At 35.5% G+C, this 17,286-nt stretch overlaps 2 protein-coding genes across 11 annotated transcripts in view; one reads left to right on the top strand and one right to left on the bottom strand.

Moving 5' to 3' along the window:
• Positions 1-2,231, top strand: part of LOC127882255 (sialin-like) — a 53,461-nt gene extending 51,230 nt beyond the window's left edge. For 8 of the 10 annotated variants that reach the window (XM_052430804.1, XM_052430805.1, XM_052430803.1 and 5 more), the window contains 3 exons: positions 114-204; positions 330-428; positions 1,281-2,231. In XM_052430804.1, the coding sequence (XP_052286764.1) occupies positions 114-204; positions 330-428; positions 1,281-1,415 (325 nt within the window). In that variant the 3' untranslated portion in view covers positions 1,416-2,231. The remainder of the gene's footprint in view (positions 1-113; positions 205-329; positions 429-1,280) is intronic. The other 2 variants (XM_052430807.1, XM_052430797.1) reach the window with 1 other exon arrangement.
• Positions 2,232-6,479: 4,248 nt separating this feature from the next.
• LOC127882257 (dolichyl-diphosphooligosaccharide--protein glycosyltransferase 48 kDa subunit-like) lies at positions 6,480-16,222 on the bottom strand. Its single transcript, XM_052430816.1, has 8 exons — positions 16,045-16,222; positions 15,763-15,873; positions 15,082-15,272; positions 12,245-12,339; positions 10,935-11,174; positions 10,215-10,362; positions 9,264-9,491; positions 6,480-7,035 (listed from the first exon to the last, which is right to left on the bottom strand). Exons 1-8 carry the CDS (start codon positions 16,187-16,189, stop codon positions 6,880-6,882), a joined length of 1,314 nt encoding a protein of 437 aa, XP_052286776.1. The 5' UTR covers positions 16,190-16,222; the 3' UTR covers positions 6,480-6,879.
• Between the last annotated feature and the right edge of the window lie 1,064 nt (positions 16,223-17,286).

Here is a 17,286-nt window from a genome sequence, read left to right as displayed (position 1 = left end):
TAATAACACTCTTTCATTTTAACGGAAAGCACATTTAACAAAGTATGAATCTAAAAAGATTTCTGGAACTATGATGTCGCCTTGTGTTGAATAGCCATTGACTCCTGTGGCAGGTATGCGGGTCTTATGTGCGGCATAACCAATACTATGGCTACCGTACCAGGCATGGTTGCACCTATATACACCGGATACATGACTCCGAATGTAAGTACATTTCCACGTGACGTGAATTTGAAATGTAAACATTAACTTGATCAAAATATGTGTCCAACTTTAAATGCAGCTGTAAGTGAATTGCCGCCATTGAGTATTTCGTTTTGTTATTTCAGCACACTCCCCAGGAGTGGCGCAACGTATTCTTCACATGCGCAGGATTTGACGCATTCGGACTCATCGTTTTTCTTGTCTTTGCTTCCGGGGAACTCCAGGTATATAGTATAGTCACTTTTATTATTTTTAACAAGGAATAAATTATCTTGTTTATTAAAGTATTTCGCCGTATTCAGCAGTATTTCAGTCATATAACAGTAGACAGTTCATCTGTATACACTTACTATGCATAAACTGGTTTACCAGTAGTAATTTAACATAATTACGTCAGTAAGTGGCAAGTTCCTCGGTGAAGGGGGACAGCTATTTCTTGGAGCAGGCCCTATACAGAGTAATAATAGCTTATACGATGTCTCAGAACCCCATTAGCTGATGACATTGACAGATTTTTGACTGGTCAAAGTTAACCTATACATACATGTCGCCTAAGATTATCTTTATGCCCCGGATCGAAAGATCGGGGGTATATTGTTTTTGTCCTGTCTATCATTCATTGTGAGTGTCCCAAAACTTTAACCTTGGTAAAAGTTAGATAACTTTTGCATTATTGAAGATAGCAACTTCATATCCGGCATGCATGTGCATCTCATGGAGCTGCACATTTTGAGTGGTAAAAAGTCAAGGTCACGGTCATCCTTTTACGTCAAATATCATTGTATTTTTTTTTCCTAAAACTTTAACCTTCGTTAAGTTTGGTCATAACTTTTTTAATATTGAAGATAGCAACTTGATATTTGGCATGCATGTGTATCTCATAGAGCTGCACGTTATGTGTGGTGAAAGGTCAAGGTCACGGTCATCCTTCAAGGTCGAAGGTCAAATTTATGGTTTCAAAGAGGCGCGATAGGGGGCATTGTGTTTCGAAAAAACACATCTCTTGTTCTTTGTAGCGTTGAGCCTACAAACGTGTTTTTACACAATTGTTTCAATTGTATCCCATTTATTTACAGGAATGGGCAAAGGACTCCGACTCCGACATTGACATCGATATTTATATCGAAATAGACGTTACCAATAAGAACGAAGAGATAAATCAGTCTAAATCACAGAAAAATGGGGAAATAAATGAAGGTTTCCCATTGTAACATGAGAAATGATAAAACAATATATGTGTCGTACGTCCGATTTCTATATTGCACTACATTTTTAATTTACAAATATTCAAGGCGAACATATGTGAAGGGATAGTCAAATTTTCGCAGCAAACTTTCCTGAATATGTCTAAAGGTCAACATAAAAATAGATATGTTTGAGCGAAGGCTATGTGGTATCTACAAAGGTTGCAACTGAAACTTAAATCTCACAAAAATACTTTAAAACGTAAATTACAAAGACATAAAAAACGCGTTTCTATTTGTTTCATATACTGTATGTTCGTTCATTAAATGAGCGAAATATTTATTTATTTAAAAACTTTGAAAAGTGAACGTTTGACTTGCTTTTAAAAAAGTATATGTATATAGAACAGAAGTAATTAAAAGTTAGGAAATACATTATTTAATTCGGGTCATAACAACACTCAGTGGATAAAAGACATTATTACTATTAATAAACCTATGCTTGGACCTTCAAGAGCAGTTCTATTCCTACAAGATTAGTTCAAAGTTGTCTTTACTGTCACCGCTACTTTTATAAGGCATATTGAAACTTCAAGCACTGATATTATGTAAACTATGGCGTAACTGATTATTAATGGAAATATTTCACATGTATGCAAATAAAATTTAAAACAATTATATAATATTACATAATAAATAGTCTGCAAAACAAGACCTGTCGGAGGACTGTGATCAAATGTGCCTTCGCTTGTCAGAGTTTCTGGAATTTGTTTAAAAACTACACCCTGTAACTCTGTAATTAAATCCAATTAACAAGATTTAATATTAAAGTGTAATTTATGAGTACTTGTTTTATTTGCCAAAACACTACTGAGCGTCTTTGCTATTACCGTTAGCACTGTTCATGTTATCTTGATTTAAGGTAGGCTATATTTTCTTTATAAAAGCTATGTTTTAATTATTGTTCAGAATCGGTTAATTTCAAGGTAATTGTCACCTTGATCACAACTAAACATGCTATAAGAAGTTAGTTGCATTTACTTCATTCGTTATGGATACAGGTGCCACTGATTTGGTATTGGTGACCAATCAGCCTTAAAGCGATCACAATCGAGATTTTGATGAAATAAAAATAAAAAGTTGAAAATTATATAAATACCGTGGCTTCATTACGTTTTACTTCGTTTTCATCTTCTGTATACGGATGCGTAAGAACACTTTTCAAATGTGCATACTATATAATCAGCGGAATTATACACGAATCCTTTTTTGCAGTTTTGTCGATACTGTTTCCCCCAAAATGGAAGGTCACGCCCTTTTCGTTAATCTTGAAAAATGCCATGAAATTCGAGATATACAAGATATAATTACTAACTAACAGTAAAACATACGATACAAAGTTCCCGGTTTGGTTGCCTCCATCTTGAAAGTAGTGCCCAACCATCATGCACAACGCATTAGCATACAGGTTAGTTGCGAAGCGACACCTGTAGACACAATTAGATATCAACGCCATAGCGTATTAAGGGATTTCATAATAAAAGGTCAGTTGCGTTTTTGGGCGGACCTTGACCAGGTTTGCCATATATGGAATTCCAAGTATAATAATAGTAATATATATATGTTTCAAGTTTCAGACCAATATATAAATGCGTTTTTGATTTATTTAGCTAAAGAATAGGTGAGATCCGACAAAATCGACCTTATATAAATTGGACAGTGGACAGTGTCAATGAATATTTACATTGGCCGTCGAATGGTGACTTTGACTATCGTCATAGGGACTTGGACCAATGCATCGTTGTCAAGGACATATTCTGCTTATTTGTGTCCTGCTTAATTTCATAGTATATTCAAAAATGTCATATTGCATCTTCGATTGCGGAATTGTCAATATATACACTGTACAAGCACACTATATTTTTAGATCTAGTCTCTTCACGAAAGAATGTTACTGCCGCACAATTGGGAATCGTCGGCTCAGGTACTACTTACAAGAATTCGGGTACTCTTTAGTATACTACAAAGTACGCGAGCAAGGGAAAATATACTTAAACGTATCCCACGTATGACCTGATGTCTTTAAGCGTATTTTCAATACCGGGGGTAAATTGTATCATTCTTAAGACTAATCGGGGTACTTAAGAAGTACTAGAGCCGACAAAGACAAAGTTAGCGTTAGTGTCCTTTCGTTTTTCAAAGTACCATATTGTACAATTTTATTATCGGATTGCTGTTGAATTGAACTGATATTTGCTTAATTACATATTTAAAATATAAAGATCGCATCTCTCAAATGTGTAGCTCTATCGTTTGAAAGCCTCGTTTAATATGACACATTGGTTACTTATTGACACCACTTTACACTATTAGAAGACGAACATATGAATAATTTATACGGATAATTCAAAGAAATGAAATGGAAGCGATATAGCAATTGAAATGTAAGTTGGAAATCTTTAGCAATGACAAAACTGTCTAAATGTATTGACTGTATATATGGCTCTATGGCTAAACGTGGAAATGAGCACGCGATGCTTTCAATTTGAACAAAGGTGTATAGAAACATTTATGTGCATACTGAACGCGCAATCCGCATATATCTGAAATATTTAAATACTTTACTTGTTTTATATCAGTTGAAATTACTTTATTTAAGAGTCGAAATGAAATGTGCGTAAACTTTGGTCATATGTGTGCAAAGGCAAAAAAACAGAACAATATCTATCAATATTCACTTTTTGTCCAGAAAGCGTTCTGTGTGTTTTTTTTCTAGTTTTATCAACAGTCACCTTGACCTTAAATCGACAGGCCCCAACATGTATCATGTGCTATGTCTGCATATTAGAACCTTACAGACAAAATTTCAATGCAATACCTTCATCCAAACTCAGGTAATTCACCGGAAATCAATTTTCTATTTGTAGGACCTGGTAATAGTCCATCCACGCTCAATTAAATGTCACAGGTTTGTCATATAATATCTCACTCTAAAATGTAAATGTTGACCTTAACCATGGACCTAAGGAATTGGTTTATGCATGTGACTTTCATTAGTCAATCGAATTATGTTGATCGCAAATTAATGTATCTAGACGCTTGTAGGCGACATACCGAGCACATTGTGACTTATCTTTTTTATTACTTTATTAGCTGCACATGTTTGACCTCAAACTGTTACCTTGACCTAATGCAAAGGGCATAGTGCATGCTCATGACCCGCCTCGAAAACGTGGTGTTAAGTTGTAATTTATTTAAATTTTTATTTAAAACAAAAATCATGAAAAAACATCCAGTGCTCGCGAGCTGTATTATGTAATGATTGGAAATTAAAATGAGACCTTCATGTGTGACCCTGAAGATTATCTTTTAAACAGCGCCAAAGGTCTTACACGTGACGAGCTATAGGCACATCGCAAACTTTGGTGGAAAGTTGTTTAAAATTATAAACTGGTATAACATGCGACAAGCTGTATCAACTAGGGAGCCAGGATCATCGGTATAACACGTGACAAGCTGTATCAACTAGGGAGCCAGGATCACTGGTATAACACGTGACAAGCTGTATCAACTAGGGAGCCAGGATCACTGGTATACACGTGACAAGCTGTATCAACTAGGGAACCAGGATCACTGTTATAACACATGACAAGCTGTATCAACTAGGGAGCCAGGATCACTGGTATAACACACGACAAGCAGTATCAACTAGGGAGCCAGGATCACTGGTATAACACGCGACAATCTGAATCAACTAGGGAGCCAGGATCACTGGTATAACACGTGACAAGCTGTATCAACTAGGGAGCCAGGATCACTGGTATAACACCAGCAAGCTGTATCAAAATGGTGAACATTAGTGACAGACGTTTTAACACACATTACGATGCGTTACAGACCTGATAAGCTGTTTTGTAAAAAAAAACAAGTCAATGTTGTGGATTTTTGAAGACTGTTCATCCAAGGAACGCTCTCCTTATTGAAGTTTTGATGGCGAGGTGTTTACAAATTGTATGATGAATAACAAAGTTACACTGTGGACAAACTGTATACGCCCAAATTTAAATTTTGAAAGTTATCAGTGACCATGATCTTTGAGGTGGGGAAACGGGCATAATACGACGTCTCTTCTTGGTATACATTTATTTTAAAATTCAATGTTCTTAATCTGGGAAATCATGGGCAGCCTAACACAAACACATGTACACACACGTTGTGTGGCTGCTATACTCAGCTTCCTCCAAACTGGACCAAGGTATGATCCACACTACATGTACAGTGCTGACCTTTGCCCTTGAGTTGTGACCTTGGAACTGGTTTTGCACACGACATACCAACTCATAAATTCATTTCGTTTTCTCTAAGTTATCAACTATATATATATATAGGAAAAACGATCATCCGAACAAAGCGTAGAGCACACATTTCATGTAAGTGGAGCTTTAAAGGAGCCTTTTCACGTTTGGGTATATTGACGAAATTGAAAAAGTTGTTTCAGATTCGCAAATTTTCGTTTTACTTATTATATTTGTGAGGAAACAGTAATACTGAACATTTACCATGCTCTAAAATAGCCATTATATGCATCTTTTGACGGTTTAAAAACCTGAAAATTATAAAGCGTTGCAATGCGAAACAAATTAATAATTTGGAGAGTTCTGTTGTTGTCGTTATATTTTGTGAAACTACGAGGATTGCTTATACATTTGTATAATGTATAAAATACATCTGCCCTTGTTATCCGGAAGGATGGCCGAGAGGGCTAAGTCGTTGACTTTTTACTCCAGGACTGCAGGGGTCAGTGCTGAGGGTTACCCTTTTTTAATTTTATTCTTGACTTTTTACTGGAGCTTTCAAGATCCAATGTTTACATTTATCAATATAAAGCATTTAATGACCTACTTCAAAATATGCCAAAATCTGTGAAAAGGCCCCTTTAACATTGTAATGACCCTTGGACCTTGTTCTTGAGCGGGACACTCAGTCCAATTGCTTCCAAATAGGTTCTATAAAAATTCTTCCAGGCTTAACAAAGCAACAGACCAAAATTTACCAATACCTTCTTTTAAGGGGACACAAAAAGACAAGATATGATATTTTGTATATTTTATTTTTAATGGTGGTTTCAGACAATACCAATTGCTTATAAAAAAACTCTCATTCAATGATTCATAATAGTTCATGTATTCACAAGAGATGGATTAAATTATAACATCCTAACATAGCATAGATTAAACAAGTTAGTGCTTCATAGAAGTGGGAAATAATGATGTATTTCTGAATGTTTTTTTGCAACACAACAATCACACATAAATTGGAAAACATTCTCTTCACTGTGAAAACTTAAAATTTGCTTAATATATCTTGTTGACTTTATCCTTTTTAATTCAAAGTGTAAACAACATCAGTTAAATTGGAAAACAATTAAACTAATTTGAATTGGAAAACAATTAAACTCATTTAAATAGGTAAACATCTATTTCATTGTGTGTTATTCTTTTTTCTCCTTGTTTTCTTCCTTGAAATGCAAGAAGACAACGCTGAACAGGCACACGCCGACCATCATAGAGAATGCGCTCACATAGTAAGGGTAGGCCGTGGGTATGAACCTCTCATACTGCGTATGCTGCAGGGGCCGCACTGACACCTGGTATGGGGAAAACAGACAGTGTTGACAATTTACCATTTAGAATGGCACTTTTGATGCATTTATAGTCCCTAAGAAATCAAATCAAATTTTGGAACTTTCTTTCTAGATTCAAGTTGTATTCAACAAATTTTCAACAGTGGGGTTAATTGACCACTCAGATACACACTTTGGCGCGTTTGTAGTTTTTAAGAAAATCTAATTTAAATTGTAGACCTTTCTAACTAAAGTTTTTAAAGGCTTCATTCCCAACCATGAGGTAATGATGAGCGGACAACAGCATGAAACCTGAACAAACTGCCAGTTACTTGCAGGCTATTTTGGCTTTCTACTGGTGGCATATAAACTTTTCACTCTGCCACTTCGTGACCCCGTGACCTAGGTTTTGACCCAGCATGACCCATATCCGAACTTGACCTAGATATTGTCTTGATACAATTTCTGACCAAGTTTGGTAAAGATCAGATGAAAACTAATTCAATTAGAAAGCGGACACTATGCTAAACCCTTGAAATGCACTAAGTGACCCCGTGACCTAGTTTTTGACCCGTCATGACCCATATTCAAACTTGACCTAGATATTGTCTAGATACAACGTCTGACCAAGTTTGGTACAAGATCGGATGAAAACTATTTGAAATAGAGAGCGGACACAAAAAGTGTGACAGACTGACAGACAGTGCGAAAACTATATACCCCTTTTTCTTCGAAAGGGGGCATAAAAACAAAACAAAATCTGGTGAGAAAAACAAAAATATCAGATTTTAAATCTTTTAAAATCCCATGCCATATCAACTGGTTTTTTTTTAATGAAACTTCCATTGGTTGATACAATTGGTCAGTGTTGCTTGTACTAAGGTATTGGTAGATTTGTCTCGAGTCAAGCCCACTCTGGGATAAGTACAATTTATGTTACAGAATTTTTAACTCTTTATAAAATTGTCATCTCCATCTTGATTAAAATATCAACTCAACTAAGAATTAATACAGTGGAAACCGGATCCTCTCTATACCATTTTTTCTCTATAAAACCATGCGTAAAATATCTCCTCAAGACCAGAATCCCCTCAATTCTGAATACCGGTCATTCTTTTGATCAAAATTGGGTCATTCTATTCGAAATTGACTCTAGTGAAAAGCGGATTAAAGACACGTGAAATTAATAAAGGTGGTCGAAAAATTTGTAAACTGTAAAAATCGCAAAACAGTTTAAAGAGACTTGGCCAGTGATGTACTGATGTACATATTGTTCAATAGAAGTAATAATACTGATTAAGATTACTGATAACAAACAATTGGGTCATTTAGTGTGTTTTGTTTTTCATGTAGGAAGCCCTGCTAAATTTTAATTAGCTTAATGCTATTTAATTTTGAATTGTTTATTACAATTGCTAATAAGTGTCATATAAAATGGTGATTTGTAAGTTTTTGAAGCAGTTTAATTTTGATATTAATTTAGAATTTTAGATGGGCAAATAAGATAACTAAAACTAAAATGTCCGAACCTCCTTCTTAGTGAAGGCGTGTGAAATCCTCTCTAGAAGACAAAAACTGATATAAGAGTCAGAGATGTTGCCTAAACCTAAACTCAAGATGCTGTCAGAAAAATATGGTAAAGGAAAGTCAACAATCGGGGATATTGTGCGAAAAAAGTTTGTGTACATGTCTCGTTAGTTGTTCTTATGTGATGCAATATGAATGAATATAATATTAAAATAAACTATTAAAATATTCTGAAAGTGTTTTTTTCCACATTAGGCTATGTAATTGACCTTCTGAAAGTAAAATAGTCACTTTCCTCTCTAAACAGTAATCCTCTCTAAGCCGGAATTTCTTATCAGTCCCGGAGGTGTCCTGTTAAAGAGGTTCCACTGTACTACTTTAAAAACATATTTTTGGCTTTTTTCATACACTTTTTGTAAGTAATCTCCAAAGATTACCCTGTCTTGCAACAAGAAAAATAAAGAAAACATTTAAAAAAGTACCTTGCCAAACAAAAGGTTCAACAATATTGCAAAATAATTTGTAAACAAATAAATCTAGGCTGCTAATATGAAAAGTTCCTTTGTCCACGCATGATCTTGGAATAGCAGGTTATAAAACACATTTAACAAGGACAATTTTGTCAATTAGAAATTTTGATTCATTACGAAAGTCCATGCATGATTCTGTAAAAATGACCCCGAGTCTCTGACTATGTTTCCAATGTACCAACAATGAACACATACCTGTGTGGTGCTGAACAAGTGAGTGTATCCCATCCGGTTGTAGTCCACCCGGAACTGGTACACTCCATACACGTCCGGCAGCTTGAATGTGGTATGGAAGAGGCCATTCTTGTTGCCCAGGGTGGTGCGCACGAATGGGTCGATCCTTACGAACTCCAGCTGAATGTCCTTGCCATTGAATGGCTGCCATTTGCCATCCTTGTACTCCTCAATCTCAATGGAATAGTCCTGCAAGGTGAATTTAGTCGTGTTCTGAGAAAACTGGGCTTAATGCAAGTGCGTAAAGTGTCGTCCCAGATTAGCCTGTGCAGTTCGCACAGGCTAATCAGGGACGACGCTTTCTGCTTTTATAGTATTTTTAGTTTCAAGGAAGTCCCTCCTTACCCAAAATTGAGTTTAGGCGGAATGTGTCGTCCCTGATTAACAGGCTAATCAGGGATGACACTTTAGGCACATGCATTATGCCCAGTTTTCTCAGAACACAACTCATATGAGTGACATTCATTAAATTTGATTTGTTTGCAATTTGTTGATATTTTCAATAGTATTTCAGTCATTACATATATGTGAAAAATGCTCTCAGAGTTGGGATAAAATAAGCTTCATTTTACTGTTGAAAGTGTCAGATTTTCTCAGAGAAATATGTATACATAAGATCATTAAATCCTTATCTATTTGTAATCATTAACCCTTGTAATAAACACATCTCTCACTAATAATGAAACCTTGATTTCCTCAAGTTCCACTAAATAACTCTGCAACTTTACTACATCAGACACTTTATTCAGACGAATCCAACTGTAAATCCATTTTGATCACATTCATTAATAACTTTTTGAGTCATAGTGTTCTTAAAAGGTAATCTTGGCTCAAACACTTAAAAATGAAAACTAGCCTTGCTGGAAACCAGCTTCAAAGTGAAACATAATAAACAATGCAATCAACACGTACCACCATGTCAAATATTGTGTAGGCCTGTGGGGGCTCTTTCTCTCCCTGCTTGTGGTGTTTCACATCGCCCACTCGGAGCACACCACGAGTCTTGAAGGCCCAGTTGGCAAGGTTGAGGGCTAGCTCTTGGTTGCCAGACTTCTCATATCTGCACAGAGAAAGCGGTAAACGTTTCAATTATTCAAGCTTAATGCTCGTTTTTTCCCCCAGTAGACTAAAATGCACAGACCAATAATAATATGCCAGCTAGCATCCTTAGGGAAAAGAGTAATTAATTCTTAAATGTATATTCGACAATACTTTTTAGCGACAATATGTCCCTTTAATTATCAAAAGAATATCACTACAACATTTAAAGATATGTTTAAAACTTATACTCTAATAAGCAAGGTGAAAATGGCTACATGCAACCAGCCTAAAACCAGAACAGCCGGTGAGTAACTGTTCAGGATTCATAGGGTTGAACATAAAGCCTTGAAGTTATTAACAGTGGTTTTGATTAAAGAACCACCTCAGGGGAGGAAAAAGTTACTTCATTTGTATATAGATAAAAAATAATTAAATATTTCAAATTGAAATCAGCTAAAAGGAAGAGAAATACCGACCATGTATTGAGAAAAGTCTTTCATACAATCTAATGTTCTTATGGTCAACAAACACGTCAAAGAGCATAATTATCTGAATGTTCATTGGTTAAAGGATTAAAAAACAGCATATTACTTCTTCCCGCCATTGGCCTTCTGCACAGAAGAGCTGAAGAACTGGTCGCTGAAGAAGTCAATGGAGCCGACGAAGACCACCCTTGCATTGTTCCTTGCTTGGAGGGCGGCCACAAGAAGGGTGTTGGTGCCGATGGCTAGCGGGTAGTCGTCTATGGCGGCATCCGGCTGGTAGCTGTAGGCACTAGAGGAGGCGTGGAGCAGGGGCAACACTAGTGGGTTGTCTGGGTCAGCCACCATGCTGTATGAGGGGAAAATGGAGTAAGTGTTTGGTGCACTATGTATGAGGAGAAAATGGAGTAAGTGTTTGGTGCACTATGTTTAATTGATATCACTTCAGTAACAGTTTTCCTGGGTATGATGGAGCAGGGGCAACGCCAGCCGATTGTCTGGGTATGCAAGCATGCTGTAAGAGGGGAATAGAGAAAGTTAACTCTTGTGGTTCTTTATTTATTTGATGTTTTTGTTTTTCCCCACTGTGGGAATAGGGCCTAGGACCTTTGAATTTGGAAAAAAAAACAATGCTCTGACTAAATTTCAGAAAGTGGTGTTGCTTTTATTTGCTAACACATATTTAACCATTGAGAATAAAAGTGTTCTAATATAACATGCAATAGAAAAAACTTAAATAGCTGAATGAAAGATAAACTATGCTGAGATATATTTATATTAAAAAAAGTTCACAACTTGTTTTGGACACCTTTAATGTGTAAATGTTTAGATCCTATTTGGGAAAAAATATACTTTTATCATTCCAAATGGGCCTGACAGTATAACAGCCCAGAATTCGTGATAATTGTTCAACTCGATAGTTGTTCTTTACTTATTTGCAAGGATTTACACATGATTATGCTAGTTACTGAAAACTGCCCAACTTGAATCTGAGGTTGTGAGAAAATGGTTGTAGAAATACTTCCGTTACCAATCCGCAAATAAGTTATGTGACCAGGAGAAAGTAAAAGATCTCTTATCAAACTACTCAGACCAATCAAGCCAAAATTTTACAATTATTGAAAGCACGAAAATGTTAAAAGCTTAAATATGATCATCCATGCAAGCCTTGTTTGGAATTAACCTGCATAAAGCTTACAGGCTTGTGCTTATTTTCATCTTCTATGACTGTAATGAAGTTGTAAAAATCGACAAGGGCAAAGATGAGTTTTTGTACCTAGCACTTGGATCCATTGAACTTTATTTCACAATTATGAGTAGAATACATTACGAGTGAATAATTCATCAAAATGATCATTATCAAAGTGGCCTATAAATGTATTGTGTATACACAAAGATGCATGTGTTATTCAGACATACCCCACTCCCTTGAAGAGATATGGTGCAGCAGATTTCTTGCCAACAATTATGGGAGCATCCAGCAGGAACTCTGAGTCGGCCACAATGGTCGTGTGCTAACAATGTAGACATTCATATCATGACTGACAAAGCAATATGTTTGTTACAAATCAAATAAATGTTATTTAAATTTCATAAAATAATTTTCATGCTTATGGAAGTTTACAAAACAAAGCAGCATTATAAAGGCATCATTATACGGAACTCAATAACTCCCTGGATACAAACAATGTTTACCCAGGGCGTATATACAAGCGTATATGCGTTATTACTCAATTAAAATAACCAAAAACGTTATTCAATTCAAAATTAAGCGTACAAAAACGCAAATACCATCTTAATAACGTTATTCACGTAAAAAACATTGCGTCATGAAACACAATTTTTACGAACACCAGGCGTATTTTTTAGACTGGTTATTTTCCGTTACAAAAATGCACCAGATAGTTTATATGCCGTCATATGAAGAAAAGAAGGCATTCGTTCCAGCGGTTATCAATCTTTTGGGTATTATTGTAATTATTCGTAGACCCGTCCTATTTCTACTTTCATTTTCAAGGTATTCAACTCAAAATGACCCGCAAACGGGGTGCATCGCTTTGAACAGCCATAACTTCATCAATTGTGCAGTGGTTTTAACGAGCTCGGTCTTATCCAACGCAAAAACGAATGACGTTTGATCAGAAATTTAGTAACTGTTTGTTGTTATGTACAGGTACCTTTTTGAATTCTATTTGTATAAATAATATAGTAACCTTTGTAGATTTTTATTATATTATATGTCATTCCCTAAATTACCCAATTGAGTTAAAAAACCAGGGGTGAAAAACCCAATTAAGCTCAAAAGTAAGGGGTGAAAATTTGTTCTAAAACTCTATTGAATTTACAAAAACCCTATTGTTGTCAAAACAGGGGGTGAAAAACCCAATATACCCCAAAGTTATCTATAGCCCTGTTTACCTGTTAGATATATTTGAATATCCACAAATTGAACAATAAAATTGAGGTTATGTTAATTTGAATACTTTTTGTGGTACCTCATGTACATTAGTGTAGAACAAATTAATCCACGAATTCTGAATAACTTAAATTGAGTCAGACCAGGGCTTTTTTTCCTGACTTTGTGAAGCGGCCCTGGCCCCTCACTTTGTGAAAAAATGAGTCGCGAACTTGTCAAAATTGTGAAAAATTGAGTCGCGAACTTCTTAAAATTGTGAAAAAACAAGTCGCGAACTTCTTAACATTGTGAAATTCAAAGTTCAATGCATTAGTATAGTTAAAGCATGTTAAACACTTGAATATTATCAAAATTTCATTCCCTTAAGTAATGCAATAAAGGCATATTTTCCTTCTATGAATACTGTATTTAATACAATAACAACACATATACATATATCTGATTTGCAAAACATGCATGTACCAAATGCAACTAAAATACCTGGTCCCAACAGTTCTTTACCACAGGAAAAACATTTATAAACATAGAGCATTTCAAGGGCACATAACTCAGACAGGTTCTGGACTTAACAGCTTTAATACTCTTGAAAATATCAATAATTCTCTCAATATCTGAAGAGGAAAATTCTTTCTTCATATTTTTCATGTTCTGTGAGCCTGACCCTCGCCAGTGCATGATGATCTCCCTTGGAGGTTGTCATTTGATCTGAAACAATAGTTATACATTGAACAACAGTACTTTTGTAAGAAATGTAAACGAGTTATTTTATTTTTCACATTTTTACAAAGCATAAAATGACTACATACAAAGTTTGAATCATGAATATGCATCATGAATATGCATTTAAATTAAAAAAAATATATATGAAGGGACCACATTATTACTTTAACCAAGATTTACAATGGTAAACAGATACGAATAACAAGTCACGGTCATCTAGACGACGTTTTGACTAGCTTCCATCAATACATAGCCGCGGCAGATGCTTTCACTTTTATCAAATGACTTCTTATAATGTTATCAATGTGCATGTTTCAAAACTTACCCTTCTGTAGAAAGCTTTTGTTTCTTCACTGTTAACCCAAATTTCAATAAATCGAGATTATTTTGCGGTTTTATAATTTTCTTCTTGTAGTAACGAGCGTTCCGCGTCACCATTTGTTTAAAAAGTGACATTGCTAGGTAGAGCTTTTACTATTTACGCCGGTTTCACAGGTTACACAACACTTTAAAATCGATTAAAACAAGCAAACATCGGTAACGTGAGGCGACAAATTTTTTCACAAATTCATAATTAAAAAAGAGGTTATGAAACTTATATTTCTGTTCCAAAATGGCCGTTTTTGACAGTTTTGAGCACGAAGTCAGTTTTTCACGATTTAAAACGGCCGTTTTTGTAAATATTCACGAACATGTCAGTTTTTTTTAATTGGCCGTGTCAAAATTGTGAAATGTCCGTCCACGGCCAATCGCAAAGAAGGAAAAAAAGCCCTGAGTCACACATGAGGGCCTTATTGTACACATGTTGAAACAAACAACAACAAACTAAAAATCTGTTTTAAACTTCAGTTTAAAATTGACAGCCCCTTATTTACCAAATGACAGCCTCGTAAGAAGATCACATTTAAACAGTGAAGCATGGGAGCAGATTCACAAATAAACAAATAATCAATTTACCCTTAAAATTAAGTAAAAAAGTATTAATACATATCCAGGATTCAAAAAGTTCCTATATTGCATCAACATGCAGTCTTACCAAGGGCACATTGGCATATAATAAGTGCAGCTTTTCAGCAAAAAAGTTAAACACCAGAATCAATCAGGCCGATGGGAAACATACCCTGCCTTCATCGGACACATCAAAGTTCAGATGGTCAATGACGGCTGTGTTTTCCTCATCAAACTCCAGCCCACACTCAGTTGCAAGCTCCCTCAGCGGGTCCCCCACAGAGGAGCTGGCAGCCACAATCACGTTGCCACCATTGTCAATGAAGTTTGTGATGGAAGACACTCCCAGATTGCCACCAAACTCTGGAAACAATTTTTTTTCTTCAAATTTTGACAAAAATGTAGAGGGAAGACACCCTTATATCAACAATATGTTTTAAATGTCTTTTTTCAAACATCTTATCTTACTGATTACAATGTTTTTTTCTGTGATTTGTGAACTTTTTTCGGTGACCTAATAACTGGAAATATTCTAATCTTACACTTAACCAAGTTAGCCTAAAGACAGTTTATTGTTTGTGCAAATGTAACAATAATGATACAAAGTTTTGTTTATCATCTTCACTAAGAAATAATACTTTTATTAATTATGCAATAATTTAGGCAGTACAATTGTTAAAATGTATACTTTTCGGTGATGTTAAATAATGTGCCTTTGGAGTTTGGATCAAGAAATGACATACATTTAAGACCCTTATGGCACCACAACATGGTTGTATGGCATCGTGAACTGGAACAATTATAAACATTGGATATACAAGGCACATGGTACCACAGAAACAATCATGTGTACCTTCAACTGATGGAGCGAAGATAATCAAGTTGGAGTACAGGAATTCTCCATATTTTGACAAAGACAGGCCAGAATCATCAGCACTCTTGAATGTCAAGTCATATCCATCATCTAAAATAGCAAACAAATAATCATTCAACAAATAAACAATCAAAACATTGAATAATTCATAAATGATTTGACTCCAAGGACCACGAGATTTTAATAACCTGTCGACGTGGACCTTCCCCACCCACCAGGATAATATTGTTGGAAGAATATGGCAAAGAAAAATATATTTACCTCTGAGCGATTTGAAGAAAATTGAATGCGTTTCCCTAAGTGACCAATTGTCGAGCAGAACAAGTGTTTTCTTGTCTAAGCCACAAGATAAGGCAATACACGATGCTAATAATAAGCCGGCGAACATTGCTGGAGACGACGCCATCTTGAAATAACGCGACACGTCGACAGGACAAAACGGTCGCAATTAAGACAGTCGGTCAAATCGGCCAAAGCCTCACACCAACTAAACTTATACCATACATTTCAAAGGGGAATATCCGTTTAATAGATTGAAATACGTGTATTTATCTAAAATGTAAAATAAAGCTTGCCATGAAATATGCTTAAGCTAAACGCTCTGTGAGAATACAATATATCATGAATATTGACCACATCGAAGGTCAAGGGGTCCCGCTCGAAGTCATTCAGCTCTAAAATGTAGAATAGTTTACAGATTATTTAAAAAATATTGACACACTTCATTGTTTAAGGTTGCCGCAAATAACAATATTATTTATATCATACATTTTTGTGCTCTTCGCTTATTTTAGAACTGTTTCGCACTGACCAGTGATTACGAAACTACGTATCACTTTATTTTGTTTCATATTTTAAACTAAGACATAATTTGTTATATCTGCGTCCAGGTTCGCTTTATGTCCAGACTTACCTAATAAACTGACTAGGCTTGCGAAAGTTGGGGCTTATTTTGGTATTTAAGCTGAAATTTCCAGCAACACTTAACAGTTATCGCGTATGCAGTAAGTTTACAACTTATTGTTACCAAACCTGTTCTATGTTGGTCAGTACACAGTACATCGGAAACAATTTCTGCAAAAAAATGCACCGACACGCGAAAAATACAAGTGCAATAATGTGTCGTATCGTCGTATGGACGCCGGTATTTTTTAATTGGCGACTAACAAACGCTACTACACGCAAAATCTGTATGGTGGAAATCATCAACAACTGTAAAGAATGAACGTATTTCCTGTTGTTTACATGGAGTTGCAACGCTTATATCGTTATAGTTACCCACAAAGCAATAAGTATACATGTGCGCATAGCCGTTAACAACATTCTTTGCATTGTCGACGTGTCCAGTGGTCATACGACTAAATGTTTAAGCTCCAATTACACGAAAGTTCATTTACTATAAATATTATTGCTTGCGGGTAACATTTGGAATAAAATAACATCATAGACACGAAAACATAGGCATATTGTACACCATTCTGGATAATTTTCGATAATATTTAT

The sequence above is a fragment of the Dreissena polymorpha genome, chromosome 5 (genome assembly GCF_020536995.1).
Source record: "Dreissena polymorpha isolate Duluth1 chromosome 5, UMN_Dpol_1.0, whole genome shotgun sequence".
NCBI classification, from domain to species: Eukaryota; Metazoa; Mollusca; class Bivalvia; order Myida; family Dreissenidae; genus Dreissena; species Dreissena polymorpha.
The sequence above is the reverse complement of the archived record's forward strand: the minus strand, read 5'-3'. Positions and strand labels throughout refer to the sequence as shown.

Coding starts and splice junctions, on each gene's coding strand:
- LOC127882257 (XM_052430816.1), bottom strand. CDS start 16,189: ATGGCGTCGTCTCCAGCAATGTTCGCCGGCTTATTATTAGCATCGTGT. Junction 15,273..15,762: donor CTTCGCTCCATCAGTTGAAG/GTACACATGATT, acceptor AATTGTTTCCAG/AGTTTGGTGGCAATCTGGGA. Junction 12,340..15,081: donor ATGTGTCCGATGAAGGCAGG/GTATGTTTCCCA, acceptor CTACATTGTTAG/CACACGACCATTGTGGCCGA.